Consider the following 22,654-nt stretch of genomic DNA (forward strand, 5'->3'; position numbering starts at 1 on the left):
TACGTCCGTATTTGTGCCATTTATGCGCGTAACTTTTGTCGGGTTCCGTAGTTTGTTTAGTTCGGTTTATATATTTAGTTATTAAAACATTTCATAACCAATTATATAAACTATTAAAAATATTGACATTTGATTTAGGGTACTGTATCTTACAAATAAATAATGTCTTTATAATCTGTTATGTAGACTGGATTGCAAAAATAAATAAATATTGACAACTCGCGCCTTAGTCCAAAAATCAGTCGCTCTGTATATATTTTTTTAATTCAAATTTCATACATATGGATGACTTAAGCCTTTGCTCATCGGGTATAGCATCCGAAGTAGTTAATAAAAATATCAAGTATATTTGCATTTCTATTGTCAGAACTAAATAAAAAACTTAGCCCGGTAACGATGTAGTCATACCCGACTGGCGCCCAAGAAGATCGATGATACGGGTAAAGCGAAGCTCACCCTTCATCATGCATCAATGTATCGACTACAAAAGAGCTGATATGTAATGCATACAATCTTCATCACTTTAATACATCATCATTTCAGAACACTTTCATACGAGTATCAAGCAAAAGTACATAAAAAAATATAACTTTATAGCATTTCACTGTATTTTGAAGTAATATCCTCATTAACTCAACTTCCTTAAAACAAACAGCACTTACAAGTCGAAAATTATATTTACTCACTAACAAAAGCTTCCCTGAAACTCATTTATCAACACGGTTAAAGCTAAAATTTAATGACAAGGAAAATTAGCTTCGTAACATTATATATATTCATAGAGATCAGAATAATTTAAGGTAACGTCAAACTTGGCTGCTACATAATTGTACATCTTATTAACATCGTCGAGATTACAGGCAAGTATCTCTGTCGACGTTTAAATATACGAAGTACAAAGGAAAAAGACAAGATTAATGAGACATTATAATTGTTCAATTAGTTAAAACAAGAATATTTAATGTATGTAAGCATTTCTTGATCTATTAAGTTTAATGTTGTTACGTTTAATTTCTGGTGTTTGGCATGTTTTGTGATTATCAAATATATCGACTAACTAAATATTAACTTGAAAAAAATTAAAATAAATATAATAAATAATAATATTAACTCCGTAGATATTTCTTAGCCTGGACTATTAATACATTTTTAAATCTATATAAATCGGTAGAAAAGAGTAATACTGAGTTTCTTGAAGGTTCTACTAGGTAGAGCCTACATTTCTAACCGGAAAAAGTTATCAGCTTAACATTTATTTCAATGCTGTAACATGGTGATTCAAAAGTATTTTTTTTCTTTAAGTAGATTATTCTTTTATAAGCAAAGCGATTTATAGGCATGTATTGTATATAAAAAAAATCAAAGAAAACTAAAGCGAGTGTTATCTATAGTCAATAAAATCACATTCAACATAAACACGAAAATCCTGTCACTTGACCCCGACGCTGACACTCCCCGACCTAACGCGCACCTGGATTGAATGAATGAGCTCTTCAAACGTTTTATATATGTATGTACGTATTACACTTCGTAAATTGTTACACAGCATTTAATAGACGAATGGCAGTAGGTAAAATTTATTTCAACGAGGTAGCTATTTTAAGCTACTTTTCATTTATTTATACTATTAAATGGTTTACGTAATTCGAAAAGCTCATAAGATACCGCTTGAAAAAAGCATGTCAGAATAACAATGATTGAAGAAATGTAAATTCCAATATTGACACGGCAATCTAATTTAATTTTAATGTTAAATAGGTAAAGGCTTCATAGGTCATCTGATTGTAAGAGATTACTGAAATGTTATGTCCATTGTGCTTATATTTAATCTGCCAGATTCACTCTTCAAAACGGACCACAATATTACCTAAGTATTGCTTTTTGGCGGTAGAATATGTCACGATTAGGTGGTACTTATTTAGAGGGGCTTGCGCAAAGCCAAACCACAAATAATAAAATTTAATGGAAGCGATTTAGAGAGTGGTATTCAAAAGGTTTGTTTTTCAAGAATCGATATCGTGTTTTCACAATTTTGAACAAGGAAAATTTCCTATATTTTATATTCCTATAGATATTTTAACAATTTGAGTGTGTTAAAGTGCAAAGAGTGTACTTAAGTTAAAGTCGGTGAAATAGTTGAGAGCCGTAGAGTGCCAGTGAAGCACGCTCATTTTTGTGTTCGAGGTGTGCAATGATTTGTAGTCATAAATAAACATGAAGCAGACGATTTACACAAACAAATAAACATAGAACATACCTATAAGTCATTTCATAACGCCAATAAACACACTTCGTATTTATGCAAACCGGCTGCCAATTGTTTGATTATCAATTTCTGAATATCTAAATATTTTACCGTTTTTTTAAATATTGATTGTCTGATAAGCTGCTTACCTATACTTGACTAATACAGACATTATTATATAAGTTACGTACATATTTACAACGTTTTTACGAACTATAAAATAATCAAATACCACCATAAACTACACAAGTAATAGTTTTTGATGTTATACGCTTAAACACAAAGAATACATTAAAGGCAAAAGTTATCCTTATGTTTTAAAAAGTTTCGTTAATTCCATTGGAATATTTAAATTTAAAAATCGAACGAAAGCAATGATAAGCTTTAAGATTATATCAATGATAATTATTTATAAAATATTTATAAATATATACAAATATGAATTAAAAATAGTTACTGTATAAATCTTGACCGCATTTAATTAATTATTTTAAACATTAATAATTTTAAACATAATATCTCCATGTGAAATTGAACCCAGCAACATATGCAAAATGAACCGATTCAAATTATTTTATCACTTATTATTGTTGTGATATTTCACAAAAGCTTGCACCAATGCATGCGCTGCTATGAACCGGACATAAACAAATTTGCAAATATTTTTTTTTAATTCGCTTTCATAATTAAAATAATTGTATTAGTAATTTTCTCTTGTTTTTAAGTATTTAGTTATTTTTTTTAATAATTCGAATATTTTCGTAAGCATTATAATGAATTTTATTTTATATTATATATTGTTTTTGTTTGAGTTTTTTAGTGGTATTTTGTTGTATTGCTATAGTTACCACATATTTATTGCTACAATGACATTTTATTTTAACCTCCGCCATAAAGCGCATCTAGGTAGATGGCATTCGGCCGGTTTCGAGCTGAAATTCTGAAAGTTTTATAGGTAATGTGCCAAGCACACCTGTGCCTCAAATTATAACAAATTTCAAAGTTGAACTTTTCTAATCGCATTATAAAACATCTTCAATATAGTACGTATATTGTTTTAAGAATAGCTTTATGATGTCTTACCTCACTTTACACACATCACATTTAGGGGTAAGATCGACTCGCGACCGCAAACGGCACGGCGCTCTCATGCGGCCGTGCTCACTTGTGGGTGCGTTGCGCGTGGCTTTAAGTAATATAGGTTCACCTGCCACTTTATATGTGTTATAGTAGTGATTAACTTATAACTTCTAAATTCGGTGTATGATGTCTACCACCTCAGACGGCTACTTTTTTTGATCGGACGCAACTCTATGACAACCTATATTCAAAAGAGTCAGTAAGAGAGATTTAATAGTAGAAAAAATATTATCTACAACATTGTTGATATATTAAAAAGAAAAACATAACATTTTAGTATGCCGTGCAAATACTACTGAATATGTTAAGCCGGAGTCTTGATGATGCGGCGTAGGTTCTGAGTGGATACTTCGTTGCTATATAGGTATATATTTCGTTAACGGATCTCAATTTTTTTCTTTTCATTATATAATCTTTAGATAACCATTAATTTCGATGTTTCCTATACGAATATTATGTTTTCTAAACGCATTTCCTAACGACCACTTCATAACGATTTTTATTATTTAAAAGTTTATTTGTATATATTTAGGCGTCGCGTAATATGTGGGGTTTTACCCTGTATGATATACAAATATTATAAACTCGTAAATTCAGGTAGATACTGCATTATATATAAAAAAGCCTCGGAGACTATTAGTAGTAGCAGGTGTTCTAGTCAATATTAAAAATGCTATTTCTAGTAAGAAATAAGCGATCTCGTTTCCAACACCCTCTGCAGTTATTAGAACGGCAGGTGCAGTGCTACCTCCTTTTTATTTATATTTTATTTAATGATCTTATTAACTTTCTTATTCATAAATATATATAACCTGTTTACAGCTAAGAACTCGGTTCAGTGCATTATTGATCATGTAATAACGATAAAATTTAAGTTCATGAAATTCCAGTTTTAATTGAAAAACATATTGAATAAATTACTATAGTAAGCTGTTTAGTTTCGTAATTGTTTACGTCTGTCCGTTAATCTATAAAATATGTGCATACAAATTCACATTTAAATCTCTGATTCTCATCAAATTCATCAAAATATGCTTTATTCGATTTTTTTAAATTATAAACCATAAAAAATATTTTATTTTAATTAGTTGGAACGCGCTATTTATTTATTAAATAATAAGGTAATACGACCTTGGCTTCAATCTGCAGAACGTAACGTGACCAGGATAGAATATATTTTATAAACTCACAATTTAGTCTTCATATTACAAATAAATACTTAACTCGGTGGTAATGCTTTGTGCCTGAGTAGAAACTACTCATCTCCCGCTCATCATATTCTACCACAAAGCAGCAACTACTATTTATTTGTTAAACACAACAATACTTAATTGTGTTCACTTGGTGGTAGGGCTTTGTGCAAGTCCGTCTGGGTAGAAACCACTCATCAAATATTCTAAACCGCTAAACAACAATACTCAGCATTGTTGTGTTCCGGTTTGAAGGGTGAGTGAGCCAGTATAACTAAAAGGACGAGGGACATAACATCTTAGTTCCCAAGGTTGGTGGTGGTATAAGGAATCGTTAATATTTCTTACATCGCTATTGTCTATGGGCGGTGGTGACTATTTACCATCAGGTGGTGTAATGTGTTCCGGTTTGATGGGGGAGTAACTAGAGCCAAAAGGGTACTGACATCTTAGTTCCCATAGTTGATAGCGCATGGTGGATGAAAGGAATCGTTCAAATTTCTCACGGAGTCAAAGTCTATGGGCAGTGGAGGTGACCACTTATCATCAGGTGTCCCATTTGGAAGTTCACCTAGCAATGTCACAAAAAAATACGCAGTTAACACTAGTTGGAAAAATCTGCGCTTCACTGTGAAAACGTGACGTGAAAACACACCAGTTACCATTATCCTAATAAAAAGATAGATATTTATTTTATTTAAAATTAAATGTATTTAATATGTCCTACTTTTATTCCTGTTCCGTTCCTTACTTATCGTTCCGGCCACGTGGCTCGTAGAATGATGGTAATAAATAGGATATCTGACCTAAAAAAAAACACTTCGGACGAACATTTTCTGAGTTTAGCGTATTCAAACAAACAAATTCTTCAACTTCATGATCCATACAAATATTATCAATGTAAAAGTTACTCTGTCTTTTTGTCTGCCCGTTGCTCTTCCACGGCCTGAATCACAAATCACTGAACCGAATTTGATGAAATTTGGTTGCAAGCAAAGCAAATTGCAAGCAACTTGAACTCCAAGGACATAGGATTTTTTTATGTCTAATACCAGACATTCAACCAGTACAAGTAACTAGTAAAAGGATAAATATAGTACTAATATATAATAATGATATGCTCGGTACACCACTGGTTTCAAAAGAGGTATTCTGTAAGAAAAACCTCGCAGAACACGATTGTCAGTTGTCAAAAATTCATGAATGAGATATGAAGTGAATTCTTACAGAATCGCAATATTCAAAAGTTTAAATTGATTTATTGTATTCATACATAATATTTGTCAGTATTCTATAAAAATATATTATAACTATGTTGTTGTATTTTTATACATATTATATACAACAATATTTCCTCACTATATTCTGATGCGAACGTATTTGATACCAAAATACTGAATGAAATCTCACACTTCATTAAAATTTAAATAGTTCGTTCTTAAAAAAGTTTACAACAATTTTAATATCTGTATATGCCAAAGTAACGTAACATAAGACTACGTAGATTAACGGACTATCGCACACAAAATATACTAATCTTGGAGTAATGTAACAGACATTACTGCTCGATTGATCGATTTGATATTTGATAAGTCTTCTAACTCGTACACATCGAATCTGAGATTACCCACCTGTGTGGGCCATTTGTCACCCTGTGGTGACAAATGGCTACTTCACTTTGGCTTCGAGACTAAATATTTAAACTTAAAATATAATGAATCAATATTAGCAAAAAATTTAACATCATGAATATATTTGTCATAGAAGGGTATATGCTCTCTATCTACATTAAAAATTGTATTGGACCTAAAATTGTTTCTTGCGGAACGCTTATTTTTGGCACAGACCCAAAACACTTTATTAAACTAAAGGAAATAAATTTTCCGTGTGAAGTACAACACTTTAATGTAAAGAATCTACTTTTTCCGTAACTATATAATATTTAAGCTTACGCAAAACCACTTTTCGTCACACTCAGTCAAATGCTTCAGCTAAATCAGAGACCAGTAGTAATATGTCATATCTCTCAATGTTGATTTTAACATAAATTAATTTGTATGTGTTAGTATTTAAGCTAATTAGAAAGTGATGTAATAATAATATTATTATGTTAATGTTCGTTACATTTTGCGTAGTACAAATATATATTTAGTATTAGGAGTTTTATACATTCATAATGTCTGTTGCATTGATTTTTTTGACTTCGATCTTAACGACATTAAAATGTTAGTTAATAATGTCACGTCGTTTCAATTGACAACATTATTTTTGAGTTATCCTATACATGCTTATCACCGGAAATCATATTTCAATTCGTGAAAATGTAATTAAATATAATTACCAACAGCCTAATCACTAAAATTCTTTATTATAAGCTATTTTGTTTTAAAACATGCTAAGAAGCTATTATAATTACCTTACAAAAATAACCATATGGTATACCTACACGTCAAAGTACAGTTATGACCAGTAAATGACGCCTTGCTAGGCTAAGGCCTCCTCTCCTTTTGGGGAGGTTTTTGGAGCTAATTGCATCATGCAGCTTCAATTCGGGTTGGTGGATACACATGTGGGAGAATTTTATTGAATTTAGATACTTGCATAGAGATTTCATCACGATGTTTTACTTCACCGCCGAGCATGAAATGAATTGTAAACACAAATTATTCACACGGAAATTGTGTAGCGCTTGCTGGGGTGTGAACCGACAATCATCGGTTGAAATGAACGCGTGGTCACCACTGGGCCATCTCGGCTCTCATTGTATACCTACTTTATATGTTTCCAATATATCTTATGATTAAATTGGAAGAAAAAGTTTGTGTTGGAATGGTCAAGGGTTGAATTATTTACAATTGACATATTGCAATTTAAATTATATAATTCAGTGAGTCCGTCAGTTATTCGGATCAGTGCACAATAATCACGTGAACGCACCACCGCCGGGCGGTCTCGTTGCCAGCAAACCGCTTTTCTTAATTAACAACACAATAGTGAAGTACCGTTATATGTAATCACTGTAGTGATATATTCGATCAAATAAATATTATGATAACCGCATATAGCAATATTTGTGTGTATGTTAACTTACATACATATGTTACGAGTACGTCGTTCATTAAAATTAAGGTAAAGTGGTGTACCGCAATTTATAATTACATATAATTTACAAGTTATATGAGCATAATGCTTAACTGGCTTACAGCGATTTAAATTCTTTTATTTTCCTCTATTATTTGTATATAATTTACACGTTCCTTTTTATACAAACTTCATATTTTCTATTATAATTACCGCCTCGTTAGCTGGCTAGATTATAAACAACAATCACACACACCACCAAAATTTTATTACCACGTAGCAAGCAATATAAAGTAGGGCAAGAAAGCCGCAGTTTTTTGTGGCGTAAACAAATTCTTCTCGGGTAGTTTTCGGGGTGAACCGATTTGTGTGGAACCCACTAAAAAAGTAACGTAATCGGCACGGGTTGCGGGAATTCCCTCGCCCGTACCGTAGAGTGATCTTGCTCTTCCGCACATCTTGCTAGTGCATACAAACAGCTCAAAGGCATCTTGACTGCTATCTTCCTCAGAGCCACCTGAAAGAGAAAGTTGCTATAGCAACTATTTATTAGAGTAGGTTTATAAATCTACTTGAATAAATTATCGTGCGAATGTGAATCGAATACCTGCCTGAAACCACAAGGTACTCTAATGTCATCTCATGATTTAGGCTCAGCCTCCTTTGTAGAAAAGAGAGGAGAAATACTTGACTACCGTTACTGAAATTACACTATCTAATCTCAGACTCCGTATATAAGTAAATCTAAAATAAAACTTCGTGAGGTGGGTACTCGCTACTAAGCCACTTAATCTCGGAACCCACGCCGTCTAAAGTCTCCTTCTAAATATACGCCGTACTTCTTGCATGGCATGCTAACTTTCGTTTTTTTTTTTAAATAAGACGATGTAAACAATTTGTTAGATAATAGCTTTTCCGCTATTAAATCTCTCACTACTAACTCTATTGAAAAATAACTTGACATGGAGTTGACCATGTACAAAAAAATGTGGCTGTTACGGGACGACCGGTAGATGTACATCATCGAAATAGATGGTTATTGAAAGAATTTCAAATTAAATACAGTCAATAAATAAATAAATATCGAGTAAAATAACGTACGCGCACAAAAGAAAAGTGAGTGGCAGCATGATGGAAGAGGAGCTTCTTACCGTCACGACGTAAGTCTTACTAACAAAGCGCCAATAGAATATATTTCACATACAAGAAAAACCAGAGTTATTGTGTAACCACAATGTTGCTTGGTTTTATGTAATTCCGTGACCGCTTCCGCTTTCAACCACTGCGGTGACCTATGATGAGTTTTATATTTTCATTATTCAATTATAAATATCGCCATCAAAATTGAATATTGTTATGACAGAAAACTCTAACCTTTTAAAATCAACTAAAAAATTCTGTTAAAGCTGATATTTATTAAAGAGATCTTCGTGGTAGCTGGAAACGTTTCTTTGTGTTACTTTCTATTGGTTTTCTTGATACATTTTTGATTATTATTATTTTTATTTATATTCAAGTAAAGAAACTAAGGTTTCTTAGTAATAACACTCAGAATTTAAGCTTATGTATACACTGATAACGTTTTCGAAAACGTTTTCAAATAAGGTTAGCTGTTATTAGTAAACAACTACAATTCAAAACGAATTGAGTGACTTTCATAAAATTACAAGGCAGACATTCAGTCAAAACGCTGAATGAGTGTAATCAGTTACGCTTTCAGCCTTTTTTATACAGTCTTTACCTTCATATAAGCTTTAATTTAAAAAGATGAGAATTCTAAGGTATTTTTTTGTTAGTAGGGTTTGAAGATAGTCTGGGTCCCACCCATTCAGCATTTATGATATTGCATTACTTTGTATTCATATAAGTATACTGTTTAGGTGAGTCAGCCAGTATAATTACAGACACCATGGAAATATCATCTTAGATCCTGTGGTTGGTGACGCATTGACGATGTAAGAAGTACTCTTGATTCGTGTGTGTGTTGTGATGGCGTTCACTAAACCTTGAGGTGACTCATGAATTCGTCTGATTTCCTACAATAGCTAACTAACTTACTAAGGCTAACTAACTTTGTAGAAAAATATGAAATGATATGAAGCCTGAAGGATGATTCTTTTGCTCTATAGATTCTAACACGTCATTCCTATCCGACGTGTCTTTTCTATGTATTCTTGGTTTGATCGGTCTGTCTTATATTAATTCAATCGACTTCTTTTAATTGAACTTTAGTCGTCATTAAGGCTAGGCCTTATATATAGATTTGATGGCAACAACGATTTATTTTGGACACAGCATACATATATCGCATTAATATACAATGCTTATATTATTAAAATTAAAAAAATATATCAAGAACAAGAAATATATATACTTTGTGTATTTAAATAAATATGCACAATATTTTTAAATAAATCTCAATTTGAAACTTGAAAAAAAAACTTCTTAAAATTCTTTACAAATAGAAATAATTTATATTCAAATTCCAAAACTTCGAAGTTGAGCGTTAATTTTATTGAGGTCAAGTTAAACGAGAATCGTTTGTCTGAAACAATTTTGTCACTCACTTTGTTGTAAATAATCGTGTAATAAAAATAAATACTTAAGTAATTACATAGAAAATGTTCAGTTTAGCAGAACGTTATTGTTATAATTATCTTTATATTCAAAGTCAAAGTCAAAGTCAAAAATCTTTATTCAATATAGAAGTGTTTGCACTTGCTTATTGATTGTCAAAAATCTACCACCGGTTCGGAATTTAGCACCTCGGACCTGAGAAGAACCGGCGAAAGAAACTCAGCGGGATATATTTTTTTTCATTTTTTTTAACCATTTTCCATGTAGGTACAATGATAAGTATATATTAGTTGTTTAAAACAGCCTGGAGGCGATCATTTCATTCCCAAGGTGTGCAGTCAACTAAAAAGTCATTAGTGTTGTAATATCCTTTAGCACACAAACGCTCTTTAACGACTCTTTTGAATTTTATAATTGAATAATTTTGAACGTTTTCTGGGATCCTGTTGTAAAAACGTATACATTGCCCCAAAAAAGAGTTACTAACCCTGTGTAATCGGGTACTTGGAGTAACAAGTTTATTCTTGTTCCTAGTGTTAATAGAATGTACGTCAAAATTTCTGGGAAAATCATTTATGTTTTTGCGTACATACATAACATTATCAAAAACAAATTGAGAAGCGACAGTCATTATTTTAATTTCTTTAAATTTACCTCTTAACGAATCTTTTGGGACCAGGTTATAAATTGCACGAATAGTCCTCTTCTGCAGTACAAAAATAGTATTAATGTCAGCTGCATTACCCCAGAGTAGGATGCCATACGACATTATACTATGGAAATAACTGAAGTACACAAGGCGTGCCGTATCCACATCAGTCAAAAGTCTAATTTTTTTTACCGCATAGGCTGCAGAGCTAAGTCTATTCGCCAATTTATTTATATGGGGGCCCCATTGGAGCTTAGAGTCTATTGTCATACCAAGGAACTCTGTTGATTCTAAAACATCTAATGCTTCCCCGTTTAAACGTACACTCGTTTTGACACATCTTACATTGGGAGTAGTGAATTTAATACATTTAGTCTTTTTACTATTTAACATTAAATTATTAACACTAAACCAATTTACTATTTCAGAGAGAGTATTGTTCACATCGTCATATATTGAAAGACGTCTTTTTATTTTAAAAATTAAAGAAGTATCATCAGCAAACAATACTATCTCGAGTTTATCACCTAGGAGATGTGGCAGGTCATTTATATAAACAAGGAAGAGAAATGGTCCAAGAATTGATCCTTGAGGGACCCCCACAGTAACTGGAGACCCGGGAGATTATACTTTATTATACATATAACTCTCACGTTTGTCAGAAATATTTTCGTTTTTATCCCAATCTTTTTTTTAATGACGCATCGTTAAAACTATCAGCCATTTTATCTTTCTTTTTTTTCCTAACCGAATTCTTTAATATTATAATATTGAATGAAAAATAACATCATTTTTAACTTATGAAAAATTAAATCAACAAAATAATGACAAAACCTAACAAAAAAAGACATGGCAACTAAAATAAACATTAAACATTGTATGTTTTTCCAACGGTTGAATATGAAAACGCAAATGACAAACAAGACACGCACCTAACAACTCACGAATTATTAATATCATATTGCGGTTTGTTTATGTAAATGCACCTCCCCATTGTTTTTCATACTACTTTAGTAGAACAACATTACAGTCATGTACACATTTGTAAATAAATGTTGATAGCTTATGTAATCCTACTAAATATTTTGTCCAAAAATTTCCTACAGTAATTATGGAGTCAGTGTAACACTTAAATTTAACTGAAGTACACTGTTTCACCTGTAAAAAGAAAACTCTAACAACACACGGCCGCACTCGTCGCTCGGTAAATTCTGTAGGCAAATTGAGCTGCTGGTTGACCTGACTCTATTATGCAAGATTGCAAGTGTTTGTCTTGTACAAAGGGACGTAAAATTAAATGACCCAGCTTTTAATTACAGTCGTCTGTTGACTTCAGGCTTTGTATATAATGTAACAAATACATGTAACTAAATGTATGTAATTGTCTATATTATAAGGTGAGGTTAATGTGATTGGTTGCAGTGAGTGTAAGCGTGGCGGCGACCGGCTGGCGACGCCGCGGATGTCGCTGCTGGGCAAGCCGCTTAGCTACCGCGCCACGCGACGCGACGCGCGTTACCGACGCCTTCAATCCAAATTCTATAATTTCCTTGAACGGCCGAGGGGTGTAAAGGCCGTCCTATATCATATGATTGTGTGAGTCAGATCATTAACCTATTGTATGCTTTTTATCGTTATACTCGTTTCTTTTGTTTGTACCACTCAATGTAGATTACTATTATTGTCAAGCCCTGTTCAATGGTCACGAGTCACGTTAACAAGGCATTCTAAAATATAAATTAATCTATCTATAATTTCCTTTGTTTTATTTTACTATATTTAAATAACAATCAAATTTAATTATATATAAATCACTTGTACATAACTACTTATAATTTTATAAATATATTTCTAAAGATATCTTTTTTTCTTTAAAACTAGGTATATATAATATATAGACATAAAATTATAATTGATTGTATGTTAAAAAAGAAACTATATATTTAAAAAGTATATAATGTGTACTTGTATTAAATGAATATAACATAAGCCTTAAATCAATAGGTTCTTGATGGTGTTCATGTGTTTGTCGCTGTCTGTATTCTCAACGATCGAAGAATACGAAGCGAAGGCTGGAATCGTCCTTTTCTACATGGAGACAGTAGTCGTCGTATGGTTCGCAATTGAATTTTTTTTAAGGTACGAAACTTATTATTATCTGAACCATATATAGCCAATATTTTTCAACTCTCCCCTCAACGCTTCGTACAGGTCCGTCTGTACCACACACACATCAATTATTTCATCGCCAAACATAACTATGTATTGTTCTGTAACAGTTTGAACGATGAGTTAGCTAGTGTCATTGCAGGCGCAAGTCATAACATGTTCCCTTGGTTGGCGGCGAGTTTATGATGTAGGGAATAATTTATTCTTCTTGCTGTATTGCAATATGTATACGCCAAAATAGCCACAGACCATTAAAAACTAAAGTATCCAATGGTAGGTTTGATGGGTTCTGAGTTATTGTGATATATAAAGCTTTATGGTAAGCGAGATTATATTTTAAAATGAAAATGTTTAGTTATAGAACGCGAAAACGACGTGGATAAATTGAACAATTTGTTAAAGTCTTCCTAATAATAATTATTAATAGCACACAACGTTTCAAATGGCTACTGGCTATTAAGACAGAAACGCAATAGCAGATAAACTTTAAGAGCTTGCGCGCGTCAGGTAATTTATCAGTACTCATTCAAATACAATATTTAATTTTATGAAGCATATTATATATAATATCGTGCGGGTATGGAAATTTATGTAGAGAATAAATACACGGGCCATACGTCATGTACACTCTGAATTCATAATTATATGCCCACACACCTACTATATACTATACCTATGTACGTCTACATTACGTGTTCCTTTCAAATGCGCCAAAGAGACTTACTAAGTAGATTTAAACAAACTTTGATAAATTACGTTAAGCGTGCGGTTAAATGGTATTAAAATATTAAAAACTATAAATGAAACAAACCTTTATTGATAAAACTATTGATAACCGCAATAAAATAGGCTTTATTGTATTACGTCCTTATTTTAATGGTCATTACGTAATTTCGACTGAGAATAATCAGGAAAAAATTCAATACTCTTTTTTTTTTTAATTGTAGAAAATTATTATAGTAATTGTTTTGTACTTATATTAAAAATTGTGTTCGATAAAATAATGCTTTTTTTAACAGGTTGTGGTCGTCAGGATGCAGGTCTCGATATCAAGGCTCGATGGGTCGTCTCAAGTTTTTGAGGCGACCTTTTTGTATAATAGGTAAGCAAAAAACATAAAATAATCTTAATTTATTTAGCATTTGTCACCTACTGTTTAAAAATCATTCCTTATATCTGTTAAGCTAAAAATAGAATAATGTTTGTCCTTTACAAGTTTTAATATTACTTTATTGTAGCCTTCACATTTCGAAGGCCCCCCTTCGAACAAGAGTTTCATGCGAGGCCGTTGCTATCCTGCTCTCTAGGGAACTGGCCGTCTCGAGAACGTACCATAACCGACAAACATTGCCACACGATTCGCCCACTTGGGCTTATAATGTTACCTAACCATAAAATTACGTGACGGTCGGACAACACAACCAAATAATACTATTTTATTTGATACTTAAAAAATAATACGTTTATTGTAGAAAGGGTATCCTTTCTCTTTATCTTTAAAGCAAAAAATTTTATGTGATACGTAATTCCATAAACTTTATTTGGCAATATTTTAAATTTACACTGTTCCGTTATGACAAAAAGTCAATGCATGCTCGGCCATTCATTAAGTTTGATTTTGATTATATAAACAGTTATAAAATATTTATATTCTTTATTCTTCGATGATGTATAACAATACCAATAAATTTTACAATTAATATACATAAATTAGACTTAGTAAAATACAGATAGTCAGATATTTATATAATCAATAAAAAGTAAATACTAAAATGTAATAAAACTTATATCGCCTCAATTAAGTACATAATTTGAAATAATATTCCAACGCTTTGAGTTTTGATTTTGCTTGTTTTATATTCAAAGAAAAATCTCTCTACCGCTTAATAGGTTTACACATTGAAGGGTGTTTAAATAAAATATTACGTCTTTTGAATTTATTGAGTAATTCGTAAAATACTTTTCAGTTAATTCATTTAATATATCATACGTGTGATACGCGAGGAAAATGTGACTACAAATATTACACAAATGAATCAATTTTGAATCGAATTTACTAGGTAGCTTTTACCATGTTTAATAAAAAAACATTTTAGAAAATGAATAAGTAATTAACAACAAATAACGTTAAAAGATTATTTGTGTGGTTGTTTGTCAAATGTAAATCTAACAAAGAATAACGCAATAGTTACTTAGGTACTAAATAATATCAACAAATAAAATATGTAACGTTATTAACGTTGAACAAAATTAAGATCATTATTTTACTATGCTATGCTACGGAATCATTAGTTTGAAGGTTGAATGGAGTGCGGAATTAAGGAACAATTTTGACAATCTTAATTACTTCCAATCAGACATGTTTGTTAAGTAAGACGGCTATTAATGGTAGGTGAACATCGTAAATAAATAATGAAAGTTATTATTATGGTAAATAAAATAATTTGGTTGTATCAAAAGTTGATTGACTTTCATTGTAATTTTGTGGCATAATTTTCACGTTCTTAATACTTAATATGTTCTTGTATGTTGTTTCGTTTATTATATGTTGAGCTTCACACAGTTGGCATAGCTTTTTTTTCAATGTAGAGAGGCAGTGACCCAGTTAAAATCTAAATATTCAAATCTTTTGTTAGCGTTCATTACCAAACGTAGTTGTCCTCGAAACTTTAAGTATCTTCAAGTATATGTACCTATGTCTTAAAGGTTAAGCTGTAGATTGATACTTAGAATGCCACGACATCGCCGAAAGCGATATTTACAAAAATAAAAATAGTCTTGTCCCGACCACACTGAAGTAAAATTCAAAACACAATATTTTTCAATACAGATAAAGATTTAAAAATATATATATAAGAAATCTTTTCCTATATATATAGCAGATTTATATATTATATATATATATAATATATAAATCTGCTGTACGTGTGTATGTAAGTGAAATTCTCTTAAACAGTTTGCCCTATTTCGACGGAAATTTTTGTATGTATTTGCGACGGTTCCTGTATGAATGAACTGAATGAATTAATTAATTTATATAAATCTAAGTACATAACCATATATTTACGGAGATTGGGAGTATGGCTGAGGTTGAACCCGACATAATACTTATATCACCCAAACGAAAGGGATTACCAGCTAGTAATACGCAAATATCTGATAAATAAAAGATTATGTACTAATGAGATATAAACAAATACTACCTAATACAATAAATATTGCGATAATCTATCCGTCCGTACTTTGCTAAACAAACATCTTGCCGCACGTCCCACGTGTTTTTCCTCGTTCGTTTATACGCTCTCTCTAAAACTACAATTCCAGGGCTAAATGTAAACAGCAACTCTATTGACAGTGACATATATGTATACAATGAAAGCTATATTAAACGATATGTTATTAAATCTGATTAAATTTTATTTTATTTGAAAAAGAAAATATAATTTTGATCAAAACTGTTTATATTATGAAATCTCTCAAAATAGTTTATTTTTATCCGCGAAGAATTTAAACATATATTTTTCATATAAAGTGTTCGCTTTGTAAGTGCACGGGCCTGAAATTTTTACTCACACGTTTTACAAATATAAGGAACATATATAAACGTACCTTAAATAACTAACCTACGTTCCTGTAAAAACAGAAAAAATATTAAAGTTCGAATCGGATAAACATTTTTTATGTGAATCTGAAAATAATAAATCAAATAAGCACGACCTGTCAATTATAAATAGAATAGATATGTAGTACATACATACACATATGTATTTGCTTTTATTTTTGTTTTGCTACCTTCATGAAATACTGTTTCGTCTTAAAGTTGATTGGCAGAAATATAGAATACTTTCAGACATTAAGACCAGGCGGTGTTAGCGTCTGAAGAATGATTCCTTCCATTGATTTTATGTTTTAAATAAGTAATTATAATACCAATCAAATATCAACCAGTCATATGTGTACAGATGTTACCACTATCTTGGCATCGATGGTGGTGCTGGGTATGGGTTCCTCGGGCCAAGTCTTCGCTGCGTCAGCGCTACGAGGATTACGCTTCTTCCAAATTCTTCGTATGGTGCGCATGGACAGACGTGGGGGTACCTGGAAACTCCTTGGATCCGTTGTATACGCACATAGACAGGTGAAATATGGAAAAAGGTATTTAAACTACCTTTTAGAAAGATTAGATTTATTCTGTTTTAAGCATTATTATTATATACTATTATAGGACTATACATCTCTACAACAAACAAATACAAAATGAATTAATCTAATAAATTAAAAGTGGAAATTTACTTAAATTGCACTGCACTACTTATTGAATGATAAAGTTGTTTTTTTATTAAGATTTAATTAATTAAAATGTACTTTAAACACAAATGGATACCTGTACGTCAACCTCAAGAATTTTCAGTTAAAGTTGTCAAATAACGATAAACCTAAAATAATAAATAGCGTTCGTTAAAGTTGTTTTGCGAGAATGATATAAATAATGTCGTAATGATCGTAACAGAAGTAAACAGTAACAAGGAGAAGGATATAAAAATGACAAGTTTGTTTATTTTAAGTAGGTTATACTGGTTTTTTATGTAAAAAAATAATCATGAGTCATAGGCACATCAACGAAATCATCAAAACAATTGTTCAAATTAATAAAAATGAGTATATACTTCATTCTCAATGTCACATAATTCCAGAATACACATAACTGCTTGAATCTCATTTTTCTATTTAAAAAAAAATCAACACAGTTTTTTTTTTATATAATACTAGCTGAACTGCGGCTTTACCCGCGCGAAATTTATAAAACACAAACATCCAACCTTCATTGTTGCCCCTTAAGGGTTGAGTTTCGTAAAATCATAGCTTCTCTCAAATCTTAGCGGATGTCTACACCCTATAAGGAACCTGCCAAATTTCATGTTTTGTAGGTGTCATAGTTTCTGAGATTTAGAGTGATACTTCGCTTTTATATAGGTATATATATTAATAATTACTGTTTTCAGAGAATCAATAAAATATGTGCATTAGATACCACAATAGCGTAAAGTGCCAGGATCGAAACTACTACTTTCTCTAGCCCTATACCGTTGACAAAAGATACCAAAAAAAAACGATCTTTATGCGTCACTAATAAACTTGCATCGCATACAAGCACACATACAAATACAATAATTTATCTCTAGCCTGAAAAATAGACCATGAAACAAACCTACATACCAATTGTTATATATAATTTATATAAAAACTAAAAACGATTGCATAAATGTGTGTAAATAGTGATTTAATATTCAGCTATTCGTAACTACGAGCACGTTACGGTAATCGATAAATGCAATCTCTGATTATAAAGCAGGTTAAGATAACAGTCACCAAGCCTTTTAAACCTTTTAGTGAATCAGATTCGGCGGTGATAGTGTAGTAATTATTATATTTTACATTATACTTGAAGATCAGTGACGTTAAAACCTGCATATAACTCATGGGCTGCTCTTCTTAGTGACAGCTTGGAGCTTATTTCACCACACTGTTTCAAAACAGGCTGGTGGATACACATGTAAAGTACGCAACATAGAATTAATTAAAATTGAGCTTAGCCTTAGACTTCAGCATCAAAGTAGAGCACATAACTATTACTATATTTATATTTTATAGAATCATAAATATCAGCTCCAAGAATACAGATTCAATGGATTACTATTTACTTCAAGATACGAATAGAATACGGATAGCTTTACTTTCCCATACAACGCATTAAAATGCGAATACAAATCTCTTAGATATGTAACACGTTCAAATATTCTATGCGCGTAGCCAGTTTTCTTTCGTTTGGATTCCCAAAAGATTTAAAGGATACAACCCTGCAGTGCTCAATCGATATATGTTTACAAAGGAGTTGTTCGCCGCTTTTGTTTATTTCGTTTATGTCTAAGGCTTACATATTATAAATAAAGAACAAGTCTTATCATAATACAATTTTAAATTTAATCAATATATCTAAGAATGGTTGATCATGCAATAGAAGTACAATTACGTCTAATAAAATAGAACGGGATGGTAATTCCAATTTCGATTTTATTTATCTTTGCAAAAGCATCGTACACATATACAAAAAAATATTACTAATATTTTCTAAAACATCATCATCCTCATCATCCTGCTCTGATCCGAATTTTATTTGGGGTCGGCGCAGCATGTCTTCTTCTTCTATTTGTGTGCTTTTCTGAAATATTAATTTTAATTGTTCAATGAATACCAGGAAACTTAAATTTATATAGCGTTTTTACCTTTAAAGGAACTGATCTGTAATGGTGGCAATAATATTTACATAAACTAATATCCGACAGGTAAACAGACCCATGTTATTAAATAATATGTTCAAGCTAGTCTTTTATAAACACGAGCAAACTAAATGGAGAACTTAATGCGTAACATAAAAAGTTTACGAGATCTTAAAATAATTTCGTACTTCCTATATATTATTTTTAAATTGAATCGGTTTGAAATGCTATCTTATTATACAAAACTATCATACACATTAACCTTGAGTATACAGTACGACCTCTTCTTCTACCAAAAATGTATATTATGACCATATGACCTAAATGATTTAAAAAATAAAATGATCTATTAATTTTACTGATTATAAATATACTAGAAGCTTCATTTATACTTTTACACACAAAACCAATCCAATCTTTGCTCCGTTAGTTATAAATAAACAAAGTATTAAGTAATTTCTTGAAGAAAATTATCACGGTTTAATTTTAGAACTTAAATTAACATGGAAAGATTATCTAAACTATTTACACTCAAAAATAACTGTTCGATTACTCGGGCATTGCGTAGGTCATCCCGATGTATACCCACATAAAATACGTATCATAATTTATAATTCATTAGTTAAACCATTATTAAAACATGTCTGAGATATACGGAAGCGCATATAAAAATAGTAATTCAAAGTGTACTTGTAAAAGCATGCAAGCAAACCAAAACAGATAAATTAGATTGTCATATATCAACCAAACAATTATATCTTATCTATCTTTCAATTAAATAAATATAAAATTGCATATTAATAACGAAAATACTAATTAACTTTATACACACCAAAACTAAATTCAAAACAAAAACAGATCATCATAGGGCCCGAAACAACGCAAATTGACTTACAAAAGTCTAGAACGAAATATTAAAACTATACAGTCCAAAGGAAGATTTCCTTTGATAATGCATTGTTGTAAAGTTCACGAAAAATTAGAAAATATATATTACAATATTACTTTGATTAATTACTAACCTAATATTAATACTATTTTTTTAAGCCGTAGAAACTTAAATTGTATTCACTTCTATTTATATAGTATATTAAACATTTATTTAAGTCTTTAAAAACTCAAGATGAAATTTGGCTCTCTTAAAACGTAAATTTCATAAATTCGTATTCGTACTTATACATTACACAACATAGGTCTCCTCTAAATGTTATCACATATATTATATATAGCTATGTATATGTATAATAATCCAACACACAGGATATTGCTTTTTATATATATGAAATGTAAACATATTATTATAACTTTCAGTAGTCGTTTCATTCGTAGCGAACCGACCGTAACTTAGACTATTAGTCAAATGGTTTATTTCTTGCTTCCTATGATGAGTAGACAAGCGGAACTGGACGCAATTTCCGACCCTAGGCGAGTAGACATAAATACAAACAGGCCTGAACTCAATACCCACTCACAATTGGCTCAGGTTAAAGTTGCATGATCACAATGCAGAGCAAATAAACCGCTACCGGCAGCCGCATTTTCGCTCCTTTTTCAATATTGACTTACCAAATGGGTATCTCGTACCAAAACAATCGCGTTTCGAATGAAAATCAATACTAAATTATATTAGAAAATGCCTCGAGAACTTCGTGTAATTCTGTTGTCCTGGCTATCGTCCGCGTTATTATAAGCCGGGTGTAGTCATCATCATGATCATTATCATTATTTATCATCATTATTATTTAGTTTAATGAATAGCCTTGTTCATTTGTCTATGATGGATTACCGAAATTAGTTATTCTATTTTCAGTGTGCGGTGGTAATACTTAAATTGCAGATGTTAAATATTTTCTTACAAAACAATGACTTAACATTTTGTTATTGTAGAAGTTAATTTTGAAACAAAACATAAAAATCTTACGTAAGTCCCGAAACAAAGGATCATTCGAACGAGTTTCATTGTTCGCTCGGTCCGTCTTTCGTGACAACGATCTGTGGGTTTCCATTTTATAAATCACTGCCATTATTTCTTTCAACGTGTGTAATGTGGTAGAATAATCCTTTACACGAAATTTAACAGATATGGATTTTTTATAGTATTTTATTATTTTCCTTGCTTTTGATCGGCAATAAATTTTGAGAAATTATTTAATTTGTAATTTGAATTTGTTTGTGAAATTAACCAAAACGAATTTATTCTTACTTCGTAATTGTATTTATTGCGAACTGATTGATAAATTATAAACCATTACATTATAAAAGCTGTTTAATCGTCGAGATTACTTTATTTGTATAACTATTGTTATATTGATATAGTTTTTCTGAATAAAAGAAAATTACGCTTTGCCGCTGCGTATCGTAACATAAAATATTGGAAATGTCACTGATGTTAATATACGACTACAACTAGCTATAGGTTACCCGTGGTACTTACTATTAATGATATCTGTTTTTTTCAGGAACTAATAACTACACTTTATATAGGCTTCCTGGGACTGATATTTGCATCGTTTTTAGTTTATTTGGCAGAAAAAGATGTTGCTGATACTAAGTTCAAAAATTTTGCAGAAGCACTCTGGTGGGGCGTCGTAAGTATTTTATTATTAAAAATGTTCAAGGTAAAATAGACTTTACTTTAGTAGCCATTAAACTCACTTTTAAACAGTCAATTTACAAGAATTATTAAACATAAAGCTACCACGGTTTCGGATTATAGATAATGCCGAGAAGAACCGGCAAGAAACCCGGTAATTACTCTTTTACACGGATAAATTAATTTATTATTTAAGCTGTAAGTATACCCTCTTTGGTAATCAACGAATACAGATTTCACGCCATTTAGATTAAAGTAGAATAATGTTTTTTATTAGGCAAAACACCACAATACAGAAAATACAATAATAATAAAATAAATACAAAACAAAAATAAACTTTCTTAAGCCTGAAATATAAATAACGATAAAACTAAAACAAACACTGGTATCATAGACTAAAAAAAAAAAAAATGAAAAAAACAACAAGTAACTACATAACCTGCATAAAACAGAAGACCACTCAGCCCTAGTTGATGTTTTGACCTCGGCGCAGATTTTATAATCAATGTATTTTTTGTTGAATAATATGCCCTATTTAGTGGCTTACTGCCCCGTGCGATTTCATTCGCTTCGATACTGCTCCGCCCTTGAAGGTCATAGCGTGATTTTATATAGTCGTTGTTAACCTTTATGAATAAATGGGCTTCATATGTATCCAACACATTTCTTTTTAAATACGACTAATTAATACATATTTTTTTTAACTGAGTGTACTATACAAATGTAATTTT

General features: G+C 31.2%; 1 protein-coding gene across 5 annotated transcripts in view; it reads left to right on the forward strand.

Moving 5' to 3' along the window:
* Window positions 1–22,654, forward strand: part of LOC125073441 (potassium voltage-gated channel subfamily KQT member 5) — a 50,482-nt gene that overhangs the window by 6,863 nt on the left and 20,965 nt on the right. For all 5 annotated transcript variants that reach the window (XR_007120054.1, XM_047684310.1, XM_047684389.1 and 2 more), the window contains exons 2-6: window positions 12,305–12,478; window positions 12,887–13,021; window positions 14,071–14,153; window positions 17,014–17,189; window positions 21,789–21,917. Coding sequence is in view for 4 of the 5 variants with exons in the window: in XM_047684310.1 (XP_047540266.1) it covers window positions 12,345–12,478; window positions 12,887–13,021; window positions 14,071–14,153; window positions 17,014–17,189; window positions 21,789–21,917 (657 nt within the window). In the remaining variant the exon portion in view is untranslated. The remainder of the gene's footprint in view (window positions 1–12,304; window positions 12,479–12,886; window positions 13,022–14,070; window positions 14,154–17,013; window positions 17,190–21,788; window positions 21,918–22,654) is intronic.

This window comes from Vanessa atalanta, chromosome 1, assembly GCF_905147765.1.
Source record: "Vanessa atalanta chromosome 1, ilVanAtal1.2, whole genome shotgun sequence".
NCBI lineage: Eukaryota > Metazoa > Arthropoda > Insecta > Lepidoptera > Nymphalidae > Vanessa > Vanessa atalanta.